Source organism: Aegilops tauschii, chromosome 2, assembly GCF_002575655.3.
Source record: "Aegilops tauschii subsp. strangulata cultivar AL8/78 chromosome 2, Aet v6.0, whole genome shotgun sequence".
NCBI lineage: Eukaryota > Viridiplantae > Streptophyta > Magnoliopsida > Poales > Poaceae > Aegilops > Aegilops tauschii.
Window position 1 is genome coordinate 14,258,140 of NC_053036.3, and position 22,236 is coordinate 14,280,375.

The 22,236-nt window shown below is 45.1% G+C and overlaps 2 protein-coding genes across 2 annotated transcripts; one reads left to right on the top strand and one right to left on the bottom strand.

Annotated features, from left to right (window-relative positions):
- Positions 1 to 2,493: 2,493 nt before the first annotated feature.
- Positions 2,494 to 4,686, bottom strand: LOC109773970 (cytochrome P450 99A2-like). Its single transcript, XM_020332692.4, has 2 exons — positions 3,410 to 4,686; positions 2,494 to 3,317 (listed from the first exon to the last, which is right to left on the bottom strand). The coding sequence occupies exons 1-2, from the start codon at positions 4,274 to 4,276 to the stop codon at positions 2,694 to 2,696; spliced, it is 1,491 nt and encodes a 496-aa protein (XP_020188281.1). The 5' UTR covers positions 4,277 to 4,686; the 3' UTR covers positions 2,494 to 2,693.
- Positions 4,687 to 8,867: 4,181 nt separating this feature from the next.
- Positions 8,868 to 10,638, top strand: LOC123497304 (uncharacterized). The gene is made up of 5 exons (XM_045233730.1): positions 8,868 to 9,131; positions 9,205 to 9,410; positions 9,500 to 9,809; positions 9,890 to 9,988; positions 10,119 to 10,638. Exons 2-5 carry the CDS (start codon positions 9,253 to 9,255, stop codon positions 10,530 to 10,532), a joined length of 981 nt encoding a protein of 326 aa, XP_045089665.1. The 5' UTR covers positions 8,868 to 9,131; positions 9,205 to 9,252; the 3' UTR covers positions 10,533 to 10,638.
- The last annotated feature ends 11,598 nt before the right edge of the window (positions 10,639 to 22,236 follow it).

The window sequence follows — 22,236 nt, forward strand, 5'->3', positions numbered from 1 at the left end:
CATGGGGTTTGCTCAGCTAGAGGGCAACAAGATTGCCAATCTCATGAACTGCAAACTCACAACAGTCTCCATCACTTAACTTGGCCTTCTTACGACGCATATAACCTAACTCTTGCAAATTGGAACTTGGCCATGCAAAAGGTCGAAACAAGAGTGGACCGTTGACACGGTAAACTCATCTCCTCCAGAGGCATGGCTAACCATAACTAATTCTTAACTCATGTCCACCCCTCACATGCGATGGGGCTATTCATTTTAGGTCGTGAAATGTGAAATCCACATTAGAATTGGACATCACTATATCACAAACACACCCACGATCTTTCTTCCTATCATTGGGCCTTGATTTACTTGCATGTGGTTGTGGCTGGAACAACCATGGGCCTGGACATGACAAAAACAGGTTGTGGCGAGCGAACGCGTGTCCGCATTCTCCTTATGACCCTATCCAGAAAAATTAACTCAAACTAATCTTAATTCCAGGTGACTGACAAATAGCAAAAGCGTTGAATTTTTCATTAAATTAGATTAGTTCTAATCTAAGTTGGAGATCTGAGGGGTGCAGTCTATTCATAAAAGAGGGTCTGCAGGATGGATGGCCAGGTGTTTCCGAAAGTCATCTTTTGATCCCGAGCTCATATGCTCCCGCATGAACAGTAAAATCGAAAAAATATCAAAAAAATTCAAAAAATTCCAATTTTTTTTTGAGAGAAACATTGACAAAAGTTCTAAGTGCCTGCAAAAATTCATCATGAAATCACATTCCTGTAAGGCGTGGCAAAAAAAAACAAATTCAGTGCTTCAAAATGCTTTTTCAGAGTACTGTTTTTGTTTTTTTTGCCATGTCTTCTAGGAATGTGATTTCACGACGAATTTTTGCAGGCACTTAGAACTTTTGTCAATGTTTCTCCCAAAAAAAATTGGAAATTTTTGAATTTTTTTCGATATTTTTTCGATTTTACTGTTCATGCGGGAGCATATGAGCTCGGGATCAATTCCTCCGCGTCCGGGATCACCTTTTATGAGATTTTCGGAAAGTCATCTTTTGATCCCGAGCTCATATGCTCCCGGGATCACCTTTTATGAGATTTTCTACTATAGCTCTCTATTTTCTTTCTGTGTTTTTAGGATATAATAGATTGATTACTGAAATTACTTGTAAGGTTAAATTCCCAAAAAGCAAACTATTTTACCTAAAGGAATTTTGTGACCTTCGTTTTATAATTCGCGGAAACTGACAAGCCCTTTGATTGCCCTCGCTATCGTCCTTCCATTATCTCGTGATATGTTCAAACAAACTCAAAGTTTCGCGAACCAACCTGTGGTTGGATGGTTAGAGGGACTGTGGTATCCCCAGCCCACAAGGGTTCAAGTCCTGGTGCTCGCATTTATTCCTGGATTTATTTCAGAATTTCCGACGATGCGCATTCAGTGGGAGGAGACGTTCCCGTCGACGACGAGGTGCCTACGGTGACTTCATAAATTTCAAGATGATATGCCGGCTCAGTCTTTCGAAGGTGCTCATAGGGGTAGGATGTGTGAGTGTGCGTTCATAGGGATGAGTGTATGCGTGTGTATATGAGCGCTTGCGTCTGTACCGTGTTAAAAAAAACTCAAAAGTGTCTAGGTGACTGTGAACCTGTGACACAAGTTGTTAGCACCAATCTTTACCTAATAATAATAAAGCAAATTGGGGTTCTGGTCGTCCGTCATGGCATTTTTCAGAAAAGTCCCTCTGAGAATTCAACCCGCAGTCCTGTTTTAAGTGAAAAAAAATCGTTTTTTCGTATTTTACACAAAAGTCCCTGTGTTTTCTTGAAATCAACCCGCTGTCCGGATTTAAGTCACACCCGAACCGTTATTTTACATTTTTCGAAACCCCCCTGATGTTTAGATAACTCATCCGCGGATCATATTTAAGTCAAATAAATGCTTTTTAAAATCATCCATATCTTTTAAACCGTAACTCCGATTTGAACATGTTATATATGAAATTTGATTAGAAAAATATGTAGAATATGAATATGAGATTATTTTTACCTGTGAAGTACTTTTATATATTATTTTGGAATATATTTAAATCAAACAAATGATTTTTTAAATTATCCGTATCTTTTAAACAACAGATTCCTCATCGCGAGAGTGAGAGAAAGCGCGGGAGAGAGAGAGAGAGAGAGAGAGAGAGAGAGAGAGAAAGAGAGAGACAGACAGAGAGAGACGCCTTAGGATTAACCATATTCAAACACGTTTTTTGTTGTTTTGTGTGAACACCGAGGCCATCGCCGGCGAGGGTGAGAAAGAGGATAAGCGGCAACACAAATATGATGTCTCGCAAAAATAAACGAAATGAACATATTGTGGTCTTGAGTGATGGTTGTTGGGTTAAGAGCGTGTGTTATGTTTTCTCTCCCGTTGCAACGCACGGGCTCTTTTGCTAGTAACAATAATGGATACATGCATGCAAAATTCCAAACCCCGGGAGATTTTTTTTGTGGTACTCAATCTTGGACAACTTATTTTATTTTATTTTATATTGGAACAGTAAACCATCTGATAGTCATGCCATCCCATGACGATGAAAACGCAGCTACAAATCCGCGGATTTCCTGCCGAGACCGCGCAGAATCTCCACACCATGTACACCACTCGACCATTATCATTCCCTACTACAACGTGCATAAGTTAAGTTTTAATTAAAAACTGCATGCCTTGTACGGTGTCGCCACTAGGTGCAGCTGGTTCTTTCTCTTTGAGGTTGCGGCAACCATCATTTCCATGTCCAGCTCACCCGGCTTCACTCCGGCAGGGAGGCTCCAGTCAAAGTAGTAGAGAAGCCGTGCCACCATGAGCTCCAGAACGGCCAGTCCAAAGGTGTCGCCGGGGCAGTTCCTCCTCCCGCTCCCGAACGGCAAGTACTCGAACCGCGACCCCTTGTAGGTCGCAGTGCCGTCCTCAAACCTCTCGGGCCTGAACTCCTCAGGCTCATGCCAGTACTCGGGGTTCCTACCCAACGCCCACGTGTTTACCATCACCCTGGTACCCTCCGTGACCTCAAATCCGCCGACGTCGCAGGTCTCTCGGCAGACATGGGGAACCAGCAGTGGCACCACTGGATTCAGCCTCATGCTCTCCATGATTACCATCTTTGTGTAGTGCAGCTCCCCTACGAGTCCCTCATGGTCTTGTGGGCTCTTGTTGTCGAACGTTCGTCGCACCTCCGCCTGCGCCTTGGCCATCACCTCCGGGCTCCTCATGAGCTCCGACATGACCCACTCGGAGATTGACGATGTCGTCTCTGTCCCGGCCGTGAACATATCCTAAAAAAATAGACCACGTACATGAAGAACAAACACAATGGAAAAGTATACTGCGTACTGTAGAAAATTGAGAGCTTTTCACTTTCACTAACCATTACGATTGCCTTGACGTTGTCCATGTCGATCGGGAAGTCAAGCTCCCCCTCGTCACTGATCCTAAGCAAAACGCTCAGAAGGTGATCACCTTGCCGTATCTCGGACTGAGAGATGATCTTGTCCAGGACCTTGTCCAGCTGCCGGCGGGCTCGCCATAGCCGGCCTGTCAGCCCGGTGACCACGTCGACAAACCACATCGACGGGTAGAGGTCCCCGACGCACAGCCCCGCGCTGAGCTTGAGCGCCACATCTATCGCCGAGAGAAACTGCTCCTGCAGCTCGGAGCTGCACGTCTGCCCGAACGCCGTCTTCCCGGTTATCGAGTTGGAGCAGGACACGAGCAGCCTGCCGAGGTTGAACGGCTTGCCACCTCGGCCGGCCTCGCGGACGTTCCTAACGAGGGACATGGTCTCGCTGTCCCTCACCGGCGCGAACTGCCTCACCTTCCGCTCGCTGAGGAGCTCCACCGTGCAAATCTTGCGCAGCGTCCGCCAGTACGCGCCGTATGGAGCGAAGACGACGTCGCGTTGTCCGTAGCCCATGACCTCCGAGACCAGAATGCTCGGCCGGGACGCAAATTTGAGATCCTTGTCTCGGAGCACCTCCTTTGCCGCTGCCGGGGAGGACACCACCAGGGCGTCGATCTGGCCCAGCCGGAGGTACATCACTGGGCCATGCTTCTTGGCCAGGTCTCGGAGGGCGACCTGTGGCTGCGGCGTGAGAAGGTGGTGGAGGCTCCCGATAACAGGCAGACACCGTGGTCCTGGAGCTCGCCGACTTGGTGTTGATTTGCGGCGAAAAAAGCCCACGAGAATCGCAAGTGAGAGGAGGGAGAGCAGTAGAGTGGCTGCGCTTAGCTCCATGAGGATTGCTTCAGTGGACTTAATTTGGCGAGGTTTGATGGCCTTTTGTAAGCCTAGCCTTGGAAAACACCTGTCATGCGCATGTCACGGAATCACAGTCCTAGGTAAAGATCATGTCCGAAAAAAATAATCAAATTTACTCCATCTCAACCGAAAATACTCTCATCAAATTTACCGCATGAAAAAATATCAAGATAAAACAAGTTTGCCGAGTACAACGGAAAACATAAAGATGAATAGTACCAATGGATTAAAAATTTGCTGAATGCTGGCAAAAACGCTAGGCATAGGTTACCAGGCCGTCAACTAAGGAAACGAGACGACATGTGTCCACCCATATGCTGAGTGTAGTAAACATTGCCAAGCGTATCTTAACGGACACTCGGTTAAGGTCTATGCCGAGTGCCATGACTTTGAATGTTTTCTCTAGTACTCGGAGGCATAATTGGGTATCTCTTGAGCCCTATAAAAGCATCTACAACCGGACGCCCCATATCCGCCCCAAATGTCCGGACGGGCTGCCCTGTCACCGCTCGGGCGTAAAATTGTCGCCCAACCAGACGCTCGAAACGCAGCCAAATGCTTGGGCAGACCGTCAACACCCATATCCAGTCGATATGTGAGGCGGATATGGGGATGCCTGGACGCGTCCGCCATGTCGGATCCAGTCCACTATGGCCCGTCACGGCCTCACTAAATACAGCCCTATCCATACTCCTTACCAAACCATAGCCACTCCACTACACTATAGTCCCCTCTGCCCCCTAGCTCTTCTCCGGTGACCTCAGTCCATCTCAGGCATGGCTAGCACAGCAGATCTGACCCCGAGAGGTCCGGATGCGTTGACTGGAACATTGTCCCTTGCGGCCCCTTGGAGGAGATGGACGTCCGCATGATTGTCTGCCGCTCTCGGGAGGAGTGCGCCCGATCGCGCATGCATTGATTGCGTCTCCGCAAATGGCGATTGGGTCTAGTGGGGCTTGTGGAGGGAGGCATGAAACTCCTACCTCATCACACGTAGTGCAGTCCGTCTGGCGCCCGAACCCCGGGATGGCGGCGCAACCCCTTCGGTGGCGTGCCATCCCCACAGGGTTGGGCTCCGAGCCGGAGGTAAATGCCGGCATGGCGTACGACAAGCATGCTGCGGACGCGCGGCGTACCCGTTATGCAAGGAACCAGGCGCGGGAGGCCGCGGAGTCGCAAGCCGCCGGGCCTGACCACCCAGCCACGTCATGTCTATGGGCTCCGATGTGCAAGGTTAAGGCATGCGAGATGGCGGCCTCGGGTTCCAAGTAGGCCGGGCCGTGTCCCATGTACTACTCTACCTCGCCTGTGACCGGACCATCCTGTGTATATGTTATTGTTTTTTATTGTAGTTTTGTTGAATATGTACGTGTCTAGGGCCCGTTAAAGGTAGGCTCTTTTATTAAATATGTCTGGCATGCATGTACATGCTAAAGGTAAAGTCTTATTTCATCCATGGTGCTGGCTTGGTGAGTTGGCATATTTGTATGTTGAGAGAAACAGGGTTAATGGGAATCAAGTATTTAAGTATATATAGAAAAAGGTTATTTCTCATAATTTTATTGCATAAACTGAACGGTATCCTCTGCGAAATTTTAAAAGAAAAAATAATCAAAATTTGCATAATCTGGGCAAACTTTGTCCGACCCCAAGGATTTCTAAAATCCATGCATTTACCATGGGGAGGGAGGGAGCGTGACTGTTACCCCTGCTCTCTCAATATATTAGACGGTTATCAGAATCTTGTTTGCCAGTTGAATAACTTGCTATATTCATCGCTTATGGCATCCCGTGCATTGATGCGTGAATTGGTTGAAATTATTTCATTGAGATCTAATTATATAAAAACATTAGTGTTTAGACTAATAATATAAAGCTAGAACTAAAATACATAGGTTATTATATTTGATTATAGTTTTGTTAAATATGTGTCTAGGCCATGTTAAAAGTTGGGTCATTATTAAATATGTCTAGCATGCATGTACATGCTAAAGGTGATGTCTTTTTTCATCCGTGGTGCTGGCATCATGAGTTGGCATAGTTGCATGTTGAGAGAATTAGAATTACTAGGCATCAACTATTTAAGTATATAGAATTCATTGCTTGCACCTGCCATGAACAGTGAGACCAAAAAATAGTAAACAAATAAAAATATTCTGAATTTCTTTACAGTAAACATTGTTGATTGTTTTACATAGGTGGGAATTTGATGAAGTTTTACCTAATGCTACGAAAAAATGCTCAAAAATAGTCTTTTCTAAGAATTTGTTTTTTTCCGTTCAGAGCATTTAGGAATGTCTTTTATTCATGAAATTTTGTACATATGTAAAAATTGCATCAATGTTTGTTCAATAAAAATCACGAATTTTCTAATGTTCTACTGCTTTTTCAATTTTAGAGTTCATAAAAAAATCAGGTGGTCAGTCGCATGTGCCTTTGACCAGCTGGAGATGGTTGAAACATGAAAGACGCCAAAACATGCACTACTCCACATAAAGGACAAAGAAGAAACATGTGCCGAAGAAAAAATTTGAGCACTTCCAATGTATTCCGTTCGACTGCTTGGCGGCACATCATTCAGCATTAATATGTTCTTGTGACAAACTAATAATAGTCGTATAAGTGACTTCAACTCAGGAGGCGTTTGTCAAATCACGTGCAGTCTTTAGCAGCACATGTGCACCCGGGGGCCAAATTCACTGTTTTGACCCTTTTCCGCACGTTTAGCCGCATCTGACCCCTCTTTGGAAAGTTTTTCGGATCTGACCCTTTTCCTACCGCCACCCGATCTGGTGGTAGGCTAGAACACCCTACCGCCGCAGGCGATGGCAGTAGGGACCGGGTCAATGTCGACAGCGCCGTCTGCCGCGCTGACGTGGCTGTAGGATGTCGCTCCCTACCGCCAGATCGGGAGGCGGTAGGTGCCTTTCGTGCTTGGTGGCTGCGGGCGGGCCCTACCCCACCACCAGCCCGTTCTTCCTCCTCCCCTCGACTCGAACAGAGGCGAGCGGCGCCTCTCTCCTCCTCCCGATCCCCTCCCTCGATCTCCCTCTTCCCTCCACCATTTTCGCGGATCTTTGGGGCAAATCGAAGAGTCCGGTAAGCTCCTCCATTCCCTCCAATCAGTTTTTGAAATGCTTTTTTATTTTTGAAGCAATTTTTGGCACTAGGTGCAACGTAGGTTTTGGTGTTGATTTTTTTAATGATGTTTTAGTTGTTTAGTAGTATATGATTTAGTAGTAGGCTTATGAAAGGATGTGTGGGTGAAACCATAGCGAGATATGTGAGGATATGTTGGTGAATGCATATATGTTGGTCAATTTTCTTTTGTTATGTAGATATGAATTGTATGATAAATTTTTCTGTATGATGAATGCAAGATTGTGAGGATGAAGGCATTGCAAAATTCTTAGATGGTTAATGCATTGTAAAATTGTGAGGATGAATTTTCTGCAAAATTGGTAGGTGGTTAATGCATAGTGTGAAAATGTGTGTATTTCATATAGATGCTTTTTGTTGTGATGGAGAATGCATACTAATTGTATGGTATTTTCATATTTTGCAGTTTATAATTGAAGATGTTTGGTTTTACTTTTTTTTATTCAATGTATAGACGATGTTGTCTAATAAGTGAAAAAATTATATATTTATTAGGATGGCCGAGGATGAGGACAATGGACGTTTGTATACTGGGCTTGACCTTGCTTTTGACATGGACCATCGTGCCCGTGCTATCGAGCGTGGAGAGGTAACAATTTTGAGAAACAATGAGTTTTTGTCATTTTCATGCTATTTTTTGAATGAAGGAAGCTTCTGACATATTTTCTCAATTGTTACAGAAATTTGCTGTCGTCCGCTTTAGGAGCCACACGACGGAAAACCAGATGCAATATGACGTGTGCTATGAGCCGTACTTTGAGCGTGCCGGGCTGCTGCCATTTGTTCTTCAGTTCAAGCGTGTGCCGCCGTCGATGTGCCATTCAGTTCTCGCCGCCCTTGTCGATCGTTGGCGGCCGGAGACACACAGCTTCCATCTCCCTTGTGGCGAGCTGACGGTGACGTTGGAGGACTTTGCCATGATCACCGGGCTTCCCATTGACGGCAAGGCTCTCACCGGAAGAGTGGACGGCAAGAGCTGGCGTGCGAGGGTTACTGCTCTCATCGGTGACTGCTCGACCTCTCTTAGTGCCCAGGGAAGGACTGACAACAGGACAAACGGCGTCCCATTCCCTTGGCTCGAGCATCATAGGTCGGGATGCTCTGAAGAAGCCAATGAGGAGATCGTGGAGCAGTATGCTCGAGCGTACGTGTGGCACCTCCTATCACAGGTGGTCTTTGGAGACTGCTCTGGAGACGTTTCTCCTTGGATGTTTCTTGACTTCTTGGCCGACTGGGACGAGAAGTACAGCTGGGGGTCTGCTGGGCTCGCCTACTTATACCGTCTGGTAACAAGTTATGCAAATATCCATTAAGCATGGTAGTATGTTCATGAATTCCTACAAAGAGCACTCCTTCAACTCATATGTTAGTACATTTAACCAGTTTGATTTTTGGGTTGCAGCTCGACGTCACATGTAGGAAAACCACCTCGAGGCCATGCATGGGTGGATGTATTTGGGGCCTCTCGGTCTGGATGTGGGAGCGTTTGCCGGTTGGGCGTCTTGAAAAGCATCCTTCACCGCACGTGTGGGTAGGCCTTAATGAAGAAGATGATGTTTTTCGCCTCCCCACTGTGGCATTCTCTTGGGACCGGGTTAGAATTTTTGGAAGCAAGAACAAGTCCTTGTACAAGAATTTCACCAACGAGATGGACAGCCTCACATATCGTCAGGTATACCAATTCAATATTTTCTTTAAGCTTTCATCAAATGCATTTGCCGAACTAATAGCTCTTTGATATATAGGTTAACTAGAGGCCTTATGAGGCAAATAGGGGTTTCACATTGAACCAGATGTGCACTAGGGACTCTCATCTTTGGCGGATCAGGTGCCCTCTCATATGCATTTATGCTGTCGAGTGGCATCTACCACATCGAGTGGCCATGCAATTTGGTATGAGGCAACGCACCCCACCGGAGCCAGCAAGCACGGGTGGACTTGAGCTTCACAAGTGAGTTACCTAACCGAGGCTGTGTTAACCAACAATACAATGTTTTAAATTGTTTCTTATGCATGCTTTGTTGTTGTCATTGGTTGTAGTCAGAACCGAAAGAATAATCAGAATGTGCTTGAGTGGGGACAACACCATGCTAGGTATGTCGAGATGTGGGGGCAGAGGCTCGGTTCTAGAGAGACGGATATGACTTTGGCGGACATGAGGAATTACAAAGAAACTCATCTAAAGTGGTATGAAAACAGGAGGCGATTTCGGGTGCGTTTGAGGCCAAGGTGGACTGACGCAAATCTCGCAGATCATGATCCAAACAATGAATCAGATGATGAGTATGACGCCATAGTGAGAAGTACACAAGGTTCTCACAGAGAGTATGCACCCCTGACTGATAGAGTGGTAAGTCTTGTGAACCTATTTGGAGAGTGGATTCATATTATCTTGATTGTGCAAATTTTGAGCTTACGTTCAATTTTCAGACTTTTGAGCTCAATAGGAGTATCATCGAAGGCTCGAATGCACTAATCCATAAACCCGGGACTCCGGAGTCGGATGCTACCTTGAGGGAAACGGTGAAAGTAAGCACTCGAGGTTCTTACTCTGTTGCATTAAAATGTTTTACTTCACAAGTCTTTTTACTTCATAAGTCCTTAGTCTGTTGCATTAAAAATATTTGTCTCTTTGTTGTTGTTGTTGTTGTTGTTGCAGCGTTTCATGATACGTTGCCGGAAGCTAGTCACCATTCTTGGATGCGCAAGCCCGGGTGCCGTAGATGTGCATGCTCCGAGCACATCGATGGTGCAGGCTAGTGGAGCCGCCGCTTCTTCTAGCCACGCCGGTGCTAATACTAGCCACGTCGGTGCTTCTTCTAGCCACGCCGGTGGTGGCAGCGACTCCGGTGAATCTGGGGAGGAAGAGGAGGTGGACTTGCAGGACGACGAAGCCCCGGAAGAGATGAACATGTCACAAATGATGGATGCACCACCGGCCTCCCAAGAAAAAAGGGTAGGACACCCTCATGATGATCCATACAGCCCGTCACCTTTCCAAAAGCCGGTTCCTCGTCGCCGCAAGAAGACCATGAGTGAGGGGTGCTCTAAGAGAGGAAGAATGGGACGATGAACTAGGGTTTGGGCATGTTAAACTACTGTTTGGCCATGTTGAAGTAGTGTTTGGCCATGTTGAACTATAATGAGCTTTTAGTTTGCTTTGGACTTGAGGACTTTTATTTCAAGTATTATGTTGGACTTGATGACTTAAATTTCTAGTGTTCTGTTGATCTTGTTTTCTACTATTTGTGCAATATCTATTGCATATGATGAACTACTGTGAAAACAGTGCATATGATGTTATATGATCTGAAAAAAACTGATGTTTTCGTTGCTGTTCTATTGCTGGTGTGAGGGCAGGAGCCTACCGCCATAGTCTCCGGCGGTAGGGTACGCAGTCCTACCGCCGGAGACTATGGCGGTAGGCTCCTGCCCTCACACCAGCCACTAGAAAAGGATAAGGTACCGGGAAGCCGTCGATGCGTTGTGGGTCTTCTATTTTTCACCTCCCTCCCCATTGAAGCCCTCATTTAGCATCTTTCCTCCCCACACACACACACCCACCCATTTAGCATCTTTCCTCCCCGAGCTGGTCTTCTATTTTTCACCTCCCTCCCCATTGAAGCCCTCCCAAATCCATCTTCATTCTTTGAGATTTGTCCGGTGGATCCGGACTATTTTCATCTTTGAAGGTATCTCTATCACCCCTCTCAGTTTTGTTGGTTGGAATCATATCATTTGGTTGCATTGTTAGCTTTGTTGCAAACCCTAGCTTTAGTCATTTTGTGTTAAATGAACTACCAAGTTCATTTCTAAGGTTATATATGTGCTTACTATAGTGCCAAGTTAGTGGATCTAACACTTCATAGTAGAAACTAGGGTTGTGGTTAGGGTTAGTGCTTAGGGTTATGCTAATGACTTAAGTTTGTGTCATCTTGTGTTAAATCAACTATCAAGTTGATTTGTAAGGCTATATATGTGCTTACTATGGTCGCAAGTTAGTGGATCTGACACTTTATAGTACAAACTAGGGTTGTGGTTAGGGTTAGTGCTTAGGGTTATGCTTATGATGCCTTTGGTTTTTGGGTGTGAGAAGAGCAAATGTGGGGTGGGGGTTAGTGCTTAAGGTTATGCTTATGATGACCGTTATAGTTACCCCTCGACTTGTAGGATGGCACCGATCATCTTCTTTGAGACTTCCGCGGAGGCGGCGGCAAAGCGTGAACGCGAAGTCATTGAGGAAAAGATGAAGCTGTGGGTCGAAGCCGTCGATGCGTTGAATGCGGCTTGTAGTGACTTTTCAAAATACTATGTGAGCGAGTGTGACGATGACAATGTTGAGTTCTATGAAGCTAAACAGAAAAACATAAGCAAGCTCAAGAAGGAAGAGAAATTTCATAGACGTGCTCTTGCAAGGCAAATTGCATTGTGCGGTACAAGGGATGAAGTGCATGAGATGGACTTGAAAAACCCCGGCCAGATAATTGATTGGCTAGTCAAGCAACCATCTTCGCTGATAGCTAGTCGGGCTTCTCATTGGGCTTGGGTCTGTGAAAGAAATGATGTCATTTGCTGCAACCCGGGGCCATACGACAAAGATGTCGTGTTGATGGACGAATAGAGTGGGTTGAAACACATGATCTTCTAGTGTCATTTGGACTATAATGACATGTACCCTTATCTTATGTAAGCCAAGACATTTGAATTCGATCTTATGTTATGTACCTTATGTCATTTGAACCACTAAGAACTTTGTGTCTTAGGTCATTATAAATAAGTTATGCTTTGTGTTTGTCTTATATCATTTGACCCTAGTTTTGTTTTTTTCAATCCAATGTAGCATGGAAAAAAGGACCCCGGAGGTGCAGATAGCATATGAGAAGTGTGAAGTAGAAAGACGCCGTAGGATGCTGAGGGAGATTCGAAAATGGATTAGCAGTTGTGAAGAGGCTTACGCGGCTAAGAGTGATTTCAATAAGTATGTGTTCTGTGAGTTCCCTGAAGAGCTCGAGAAAGAAAAATGGAAGATAGTTAATGAGTTGCGGGATAAGGAAGATGAGTGTAGATGGGCTTTGGCACTGGAGATAGCATTCTCCGTAAGCATTGACGAATTTGAGGAGGTGGACATGGCAAAGCCCAGACAGATCATTGGATGGGCAATCAAACAAGGAGTGTCAGAGAAACCAACCCGACATGCACGACGGGCCTGGTTCCCCGAGGAAAAGGGTTGCATGATCCATTGGGCGGGTTCTACAGAGTATGAACCAAAGCCTAATCCAAAGCGTGCTGCACTAATCGAACGTATTAAGCAGGTTAGGGCGTCTCTTCCCGCTTATTAGGGGCTCCTTTCCGGGTACTTAGGATGCTACCGGGCATGACGTTGGTCATTTGAACTTGTGGAAATGATGTGTGTCATTTGAACTATGTACCGGGTGTTGCTTCTTATTTCAAGTATTATGTTGGACTTGAGGACTTTTATTTCAAGTATTATGTTGGACTTGAGGACTTATATTTCTAGTGTTCTGTTGGTCTTGTTTTCTACTATTTGTGCCATATCTATTGCATATGATGAACTGCTATGAAAACTGTGCATATATGATCTGAAAAAACTGATGTTTTCATTGTTGTTCTGTTGCTGGTGTGAGGGCAGGACCCTACCGCCATAGTCTCCGGCGGTAGGACTGCGTCCTACCGCCGGAGACTATGGCGGTAGGATCCCTTCGTCGCATCAGACGCTAGACATAGTGTCTGGGTCGGTGCGTGAGTAGCAGGGCCTACCGCCACAGGCTCTGGCGGTAGGCTACGCAGTCCTACAGCCGGAGACTATGGTGGTAGGATCCCTTCGCGTCGCATCAGACACCAGACATAGTGTCTGGCTCGGTGCGTGAGTAGCAGGGCCTACCGCCACAGGCTCTGGCGGTAGGTGGCCACAGCCTACCGCAGCAGACTATGGCGGTAGGGTTCAAATCTCTGCAAAATGAAAAAAAGCAACATGTTAGACAAAGTAGAAAACTAAACAAACAACAATCATATATAGCTGACAATATTTCAGCAACAATTTGTCTAACACTTTTTTCAACACGGTCACAAATAGTTCATACATAGTGGAATAAAATAGTCTCAAGCATCGCAATATCATCAAATATCCGGCATACGAAATACCATCGAACAGTCACAGACATACAACTTCAATAGATGCATCTAAAGATCACTAAGGAAACATGGGCCCTTTTCCCTTCTTGTAACGTGCCTCATCCTCCTCTTGTGCATCACGAGCCCTTGCAAGCTTTCTTGCCCTCTCTTCTTCACGAGCAGCCTTCTCTTTGCGTGCCCTCTCCTCCTCGCGTTTCTTTCGTTCCATCTTCTCCTTCTGACGACGCTCTTCATCCAAGCCTCTCTGAAAAGCTTCTTCAAACAGCCGTTGCCTCCTAAGACAATCTCGATATTGGTCCTTTTTGACATCCTCTGGAACATCTTGATCTATCCATGTGAAGTACTTGCAAAGAGGAGGCGATGACTGCATAGGATAAATAAATTTTTTGTTAGGATTATGAGTTGAAGTTGGACAAAATTTGAGAATGCTCTTTGACCATACCGGTGGTACGTCATAGGCGTTTGTTGGAAGCGCCCGATCATGTGCATAGTTGGGACACACAAAGAATCTCCTCCCTTCAGTCCATGACTTCTTGCGGTCGGTGGATACCTTCACCTTGCAAACATCTCCACACCAACATGATGGAGTTTTCATATCTTTTTCCTTCACCTCGTCCAGCTTGGCGTTCTGCCACTTGTTCAGCATGTCTTCACGATCAGCACACGACGGCCTCGTCATGGAACCGGATGAAGACATGCCTACAAAAATAAGAGTGGTTGTTAGTGAAAGATATCAACATAATGAATATAGGAAATGAAATAAGAGTGATCACACAAAACAACAAGTACCATTCATATTATTTCAACCATCCGGATTAAGCAAAACGTCAATAGGCCTTCCTCTATCGATCCTCCTCGTCCTAGTAAGACCGGAAGCACGACCACCTCTAAGACTCGCCAGTCCTCCACGCCCACCAATAGTAGTTCCTCCTCGTGCACTACCTCTAAGACTAGTCCGTCCTCCACGGCCACCAGTCCTACCTCCTCGTGTGCCACCGGAACCTCCACTACGAACACCCGTTTGGCTAGAGCTCGTGTTGGCATCGGTCCTTGATTTTTTGGTGCATGTCCTAACATTGTGTCCCGGATCGTCACATCGTCCACAGTTGTTGATGTCCGGTGGCTCCATGAAATGACCGCTACCAAACTGTTTCATTCCGGTGTAACCAGCTAGATCATCCATGTCACTCCTAAACCTCTTCTTCCTTCTTCTTCCCTTTGTAGGCACCATGAGTTCAGGGTCAGGCACGATATGTGGGCCATCATACTCAGGCCACTGTGACTGGTCAAGGAAAGGATGAAATCGAGGCACCCATGTCAACCTCGTGGCTTCCAATGTGAACTCCTGCAACCGCACGGTCCTCCCATCAGAAACATGCAAGTTTCTCGCCTTGGCCGCCGTCATCAAATGCGAGCATGGCCAGTGGTACTTATGAGGCCTCTCACACTGACACCACCGGATCTTGAGGTCCACCTTATACGCAACACCGCCGTAAGCCACACCGTCTCGTGTTGTGCCACCTGGCTCGTCTACTTGATAGATCATTTCTTTGTCGTTGAATCTAATGATTTGTTGATGCGAGGACTTCCCTGCTTGAAACCTCAACCAATCATTAACCTTGTCAGGATACTCTTTTTTTCTCACCTATCCATTTGGCGGTGGTTTCGGAATGCCTAAGAAAATACTCGTTCAGCTTGAAGAATGTGTATTTCAGTATTGCAGTCACCGGCAAAGAACGGACGCCCTTAAGCACATTGTTGAAGCATTCAATAATGTTGCTCGTCATGCCACCGTATCTCCAACCTCCTTCATCGTAAGCGCGTGACCACTTATGCTTCTCCCCATAATTCCTTTCCAAGAATGCTCTTCCACCTTTGTTCTTTGCCAAAGCCTTGAAGAGTTTATCATACCGGATTTTGAATGAACTGACGGTGAATGCCACACAAACATGGGTAAGGTCTTTGCAAAACTCCTTGCTCTTGCATGCCCAGTAAAAGTTCGCCACGAAATGCCTCATGCACCATCGGTGATGAAGCTTTGGAAGCCCAGGAATGACAACCTCTATGGCTTTGAGAATGCCATGGTGCCGGTCCGATATAATGCATACCTGCCTCTTCCCAATCACCTTGGTCCTCACATGCCCCATGAACCACTCCCAATTGTCGTCATGCTCGGAAGGAACTAAAGCAAAGGCCACCGGCAACACATTATTATCGGACGAATGAGCCATTGCCACCATTAGTGTGCCCTTGTATTTGCCGGTCAAGAAAGTGCCATCTATAGACAACACCGGACGACAATGCTTAAATGCCTTGATGCATTGCCCAAAACTCCAGAAGGCACGATGAAACACTCCGTCAATGTCCTCAACCCCATGCTCCATGCCCGGGTTCTTATGTGCAATGGCTCCCAACATCCTCGGAAGAATATTGTATGCGGCCGCATAATCACCGTGCAACATCCTAATAGCATTTGACTTGGCCTTCCATACCTGCCCATAGTTGACCTTGTATCCGTACATTTTTTCAACAATACTCATCAGAAACTTCACCTTCACGGTTGGGTCATGGGATATCTCATTCAATAATTTGTAGCCGAGAAACTCTGACGTGAGTTGACGGTGGCCCTTGCTTGGGTCAGCTTTGTCTGGAGGTATGCACTCGTGAGTAGCTACACAACTTTTCAACTCCCATTGCCCCGTTTCATGAATTTTTCTTCCACGAACCTTCCATTTACATCCTTCTTTGTCACACTTCACGGTGTACCGCACCTCTTGGTTAGAATGACCAACAACAAATGGCCTATGGTTCCGAATGGCGTAGTCACTCAACCACATCTTAAACTCTTGGAAGCACCCAAACTTGATGCCTTTTTTCAAATGAGCATTCTCGTCCTCATCCTTCGGCCTTGGATCACTGACACTAGGGCACGGTGTTGGTTCAATCAACCCTAGTCTCATGCCACCATCAACAATGGCATGGTCGGCAAGGCTAAGATCACGAAACAATGGGGGTCCTCTTTCCTTGCCGTGCACCTCCTTGAAGAATTGATTTTCTTGCACCGTGAATCCATCTTCGTCCAAATCTTCCTAAGGACCCTCACCATCAGAGCCATAACCACACATACGGTTATAAGGGAGGCTACGATCCATGTCCTGTTGATGGACAATGACATCCAAGTTACCTATTGGATTGTAATGAATCTCTTCTTCTTCCGCATAAGCATCATCATCATCAACATGAGCCACATCATTAATCTCCAAGTCTTGAATTACTATGGCTCTATCATTCATCTCCACTTCATTTGATTGACTACTTGGTGGTTGGCTACAAGAATTGGGGACATACACCTCCACCCTAGCATCATGTATTGGGGAGGAGGCATGCCGGTTCAAGTCAATTTGTAGCAGAGGAGCATCAACCTTGGTGGCAAATAATTCAAGTGAGTTGTCTTGTGATTGCTCTACTTTACCCTTGTACACCTTCCAATGCAATTCCGAGGTGATAGGCATACTCTTCAACCGAGACTTCACCCCCACTCCAACATCATACCTTCCAATAAGTTTAACCTCATCACTTGGGTCTATCCAATGTAACACACTTCTAACTTTCACAACTACATCCTCATAGGTTGGGTTATACTCAAATACCATGTGTTCTTCCCCTTCATCGTCATTGCCATTCATAAATATCTCCTTATCCAAATAATGGAGATTCACGAGACTACCCATCTAAATAAATTTTAGAAAATGTCAACGATAGGCGGCAACATAATATGGGACAATATCCATTGTGCATCCCATGGACCGATAAAAGTTCTATGCACTACATTTAAGCAAAAAAACAAATAACAACTAAAGAACAAAATATCATGGCTTAACTCTAACAACTAAAAAATGACTTTGCTTAACACTAACCCTAACCCTAGAAATAACCAAAACAATAACCATAGATCTAGCTACAAACAACAAAGTTAGCACACTACACATGGTCAATCACACATATACAACCCTAGATCTAGATCTACCTTTCATCAAATCCATTGATTTCACACAAAAAGTAGCACAACTAGGGTTTGCATAAAAGAAATCAATGCCATCAAATAAGTTGATTCCAACCAACCAAAAAGAAGAGAGTGGGTGAGTTACCTTGAGTGATGAAAATGGTCTCAATCCACCGGAGAAAACTCAAGCAATGGAGATGAATTTGATGGAGCCCTAGGATGGGGAGAGAGAGGGAGAGCGGCTCAGCTCGGGGAAGAAAGGATTTGGGGGCGAATGGGTGGCTTGTGGGGCCCACCTGACCCCCCGCCATTGGTTTTGTTCATTCAGCACCCTACCACCACCCTACCGCCATTGGACATGATTTTGTTTCTTTACTAATATGATAAGATTAATTCCATCCACAAAGATTCATGCCGTGATGTTAAGCATGTAGCATCTGGAAGTCCTTTCTATTAACGCCTTATATGCCTCATCCTTAGAAACTGGGTCTGCTTCCTCTCTCCCTCCAAAGGAAAAAAAAACTCCACGATTGATTCAGGTGTTGAGATTCTCCAAGTACCAGAACTCTGTCGTGCGATGGATGAACTTCCCCATCCACGGCTCCGACGTGGACGGATTAAACCTCCGGCAAGGTTAGACCTCCCAGCACAACAATGTACGTCTTTGCAGTATGCCCCTGTCCTTTGGGCAGTTCTAACTATCACTCTCCTTCATCTATCCCTGGACCTGCTCACTATGTGTATGATGTATTGTGTGAGCAAAACACCCATTGTAATGGTCACCAGAGAGGGGTCGGCCATGCTGAGGCTGTTCAAGTCGCACATATTTTTTTTTCTTATATTGGCTCTTTCCAGTGCGTCATTAATTTCAGACCCCTCTATAATACAGGTTAGCATATATGTGCAATGGGTCGGACAAAGCTTTTACTCTGGCTACCCCGTGGACAAGGGATCAATCTTGATATGGTCCATGTTCGTACTTAATATTGGATATGAAAATTATGATTTTGTGCTTTAGAAAGCCTGCTTTGACTATTAAATAAGGAATTGTCTATAGAACAGTTTCTCGGATTGGAATTATTTTTCACAATGTATGCCTGCAACTATCAATGGTTGTAGAAAATCAATGATCACCCAATATTCAAGATTTTTATTTGCATTTAAATTACGGACTGCTATAAAATTCATGATTGGAATGACTGGGCGCCCTTAAGGTTTCCGTATTAACTAAGCGATCATGCATGGTTTGTTTCTTCAATAATCGCAAAATATTTTTCCATGTAGTACATGCGGAGATGGAAGTAAATTTGTCACCTAAGGCCATGATGTACGACCCAACTTTTCAGTTTATGCATATTCCATGTGATTCATGTGCATGTAATAGAAATCCGTTACATGTAAGGTTCATTGCTATTGAACCAAAGCTCTTTCGATGTTGTGGCTTTCTTCAAATTCGAATCCTATCAAGTTGTCAGTTTGTTTAATCTCAACTTATTGGTTCTATCATTGCCTGGTTTTTTAACTCGCAACATTCAACATGGAGTTTCAAGGATATCAAATATCTGAAAATATTCTTCTTATTGTTTTAATTCTAATGAGTTTGTTTACAGGAAAAAATAGTTTTTATTGATAATGAAAACATATTAACTTCGAATTCCATAGTTCATGTATTTTAATGTTTTGAAGAGATGACTATAATATGTAAAAAGGATAATACTTTGAGATAGTACACATATAAAAATCCCAAGCATATACATATACCAGAGTAGACCTAAGAAAGTAAGCAATATATATTAGACTGCTCTGCATGCTTTTGAAATGACATAAAAGTGATATCAAACTTCCTCAAAGATATAAAGGATAAAATCGTATAAAGATCTAATATCAAGTTATCCAACTAACTCCTTTGTGGAATACATGCATTAGCCTATGAATCCCCATGTTGAAAATACTATATGACTTATTTGAAAGAAATTAGATGGCACGTCCCAGTGTAAATGTACACAACACATAACTTTATGTTATATATATTACAATGTAATACTAAATAACTGGCCGTGCGAATGCACGGGTTGGCGACTAGTTAGTGATAACTAGTAAACACTGACCGCCTCTTGTAGCGACCGATTAGTGGCATTATTCATGCGGCTATTTAAATTCTATTTTCCACTTCGTCTGCTCCCCAACTCCCTAGCCCACTCCAATTCCTACCCCTCAGTCACCGATCGATCCTTCGCTTTGGTCGTCTCTAACCGCCCGTAGCAGCTCCTCGCCCTCTCGGCCCGTTCCCTCTTCTCCCTCCCCTTACTCCCACAGTCGAACCTTCATCGCGGAACCATACCCGTTGCCCGTGACGCCACCTGTCGCCGCTGCGTCGTCCCAACACGGCGTCTCCCATAGTGCGTTTTGTGACCCGGTGCATACTTTTATGTTTCAACAGTTTGAAAGCCATTTTATCGTTGATGATGAAAAAACTCAAACTATAGATTTTCTAGTACTTCACTTGGTTTACTACATAATAACTTAGACCTAATGTGTTGGTCCTCACGTCCGTATTTCTCTGTCTGTGACAGGTTTTTGTTAATGTACCCACTGTTTAAGGACACAAACCACGATCATTATTTTGAACGACATGGACTACTCCTTTGGAACTAAACATAATATTCGTTTTTCCAGGACTCGGCCCCTTGCTGTCCTGGAAAATAAACTATAGGAGGTCGATATATGTGATGCTCATATTAATATTAATTTTGCGGCCTTTGGTCTTCCAAGTATTGGTATGGGTCATGCTAGTGAGTTGGAATCGATTGAGGCTGGGATTGCCGAACATCTTGAATGAGGGTGATTTTTCCTACTTTTGATAATTACATTCCAACTCGCTTATTCTCACCTTCTTTATTCAAAATGGAAAATAGGCCACATTGAAGCACCACAGGAGCAGCTTGCCTTGGAAATTGGCCGCATCAAATTTTCTGAATGGTTATGTATTGCAGTATTTAACAGCTAAGCTATTGCCTACATTTTTTACATGCATGGAAAATGACCGACATGCATTAGTTCAAGCGCTGCCAGACAAACACAAAACCGTCAATCTTCCAAATAACTTGACCAGGAAGTCAGAAGTCAAAAACACATGAGTGGAATAATAGAAGAGTCCAATTCGCTCCAAGAGTGAAAAAACCAGAAGTCAAAAACACATGACTGGAAAAATCAGAAGTCAAAAACACATGACTGGAAACACCAGAAGTCAAAAACACACAATTCGCTCCTAGATTTTCCGAACGCAACTCACCATTCGCACGTCCAAGTCACAACTGACAATGACGAAGTTATATGCACGTGACTTTTCTAAACTTGGACACCTCGGCTTCAGATTAGCTGTTGGAAAAAGAGGTTAATCCTCGGCCTCACCTTGACAGCTGCCCGACACACTAGATGCTAGCTGTAGTAGGGTCCATAGATGGAGCAAGTGGGGATGGTTAGATAACCACCAATATAAAATTAGGTCACTTAATACGAAAGGACGTCAAGTAGCCATCGTCTCCTATCCCAAACAAACTTAGGTTTTCTCCGCCTTTTGCCGGCCTGCCAATCCGCCTCATCTCTAGCGGCCTTAGGGTGATGGAGGTGCGGTGGATCCGGTCGCTTGCCACTGGGAGGCCTCCGTTTTTAGATTTACTTTTTGTTTTGTACGGGTTTGTCTCCTGCTCAGGAAGGTGAGGTGAGAAGGCAGCGGCTCCCTGAAGATAGAATAAGGTTCTTCTCACCTAGCCCATGTTCATGTGGTACGTCTAGCACCTTCGGTCGACATGTAGAGATGTGTCTCCGGCGGATCTGCTCGGATTTGTTTGTCGTTTGTCTACGTTCGTGTGTCTTCTGATTGGATCCTTTCGATCTATGCTACTCTTCATCGACGATGGTTGCTGTTCTGGTCCATTGATCCTATGGGGTCTTAGCACGATGATTTCATGACTGTCTACTACAACAATGTTTGACCGGCTTCGATGAGGGAGGGGAAATGATGGTGGCGCGCCTTCGGCTCGCTTCAGTTCTTGCAGTCGTCGCTAGCTGGTCTATGAGTCCAGATGTAATTTTTATTATTTCACATGTTTGTTATGCTATCATGATTGGACATGAATAGGTTGAAAGTTTTCTCTCAAAAAAATACAAAAAGATGTCATTTCTAGAAAAGCACAAGGACCAACAAATAGCACTTGCCCCAACATTACCCCAAATATCAAAATTTTAGTAAGACCAGACAACGAGTTGCCAAATACTCCCACCATTCACAAATATAAGATGTTCTAAAAAGATTGGAATCGGATGTATATAAACACATTTTATTGTGTTTGTTCACTCATTTTAGTCTGTGTATCACTACCGGAATCGCACCCTATGCCGACGGCCAGGGCCGTCGGCATAGCCATGACTAGCCGTCGGGTCAGGCCTATGCCGACGGCCCCCGTCGGCATAGGGCCGTCGGCAACATATCCGTCGGCGTAGCCAGAATGACCGTCGGCATAGAAAAGCCGTCGGCATAGACCCTATCCCGACGGTGGCCGTACATCTATGCCGACGGCCTTGGCCGTCGGCAACGTCATCGCCTAACGGCGGCCGCCGT

What these genes read in the sequence shown, in the direction of transcription:
- LOC109773970 (XM_020332692.4), bottom strand. Translation starts at nt 4,276, where the DNA reads ATGGAGCTAAGCGCAGCCACTCTACTGCTCTCCCTCCTCTCACTTGCG. An exon ending in ACGTCAAGGCAATCGTAATG is followed by an intron (nt 3,318 to 3,409) that starts GTTAGTGAAAGT and finishes CTATTTTTTTAG; the next exon opens with GATATGTTCACGGCCGGGAC.
- LOC123497304 (XM_045233730.1), top strand. Translation starts at nt 9,253, where the DNA reads ATGTGCACTAGGGACTCTCATCTTTGGCGGATCAGGTGCCCTCTCATA. An exon ending in CACCCCTGACTGATAGAGTG is followed by an intron (nt 9,810 to 9,889) that starts GTAAGTCTTGTG and finishes TTCAATTTTCAG; the next exon opens with ACTTTTGAGCTCAATAGGAG. An exon ending in CCTTGAGGGAAACGGTGAAA is followed by an intron (nt 9,989 to 10,118) that starts GTAAGCACTCGA and finishes TTGTTGTTGCAG; the next exon opens with CGTTTCATGATACGTTGCCG.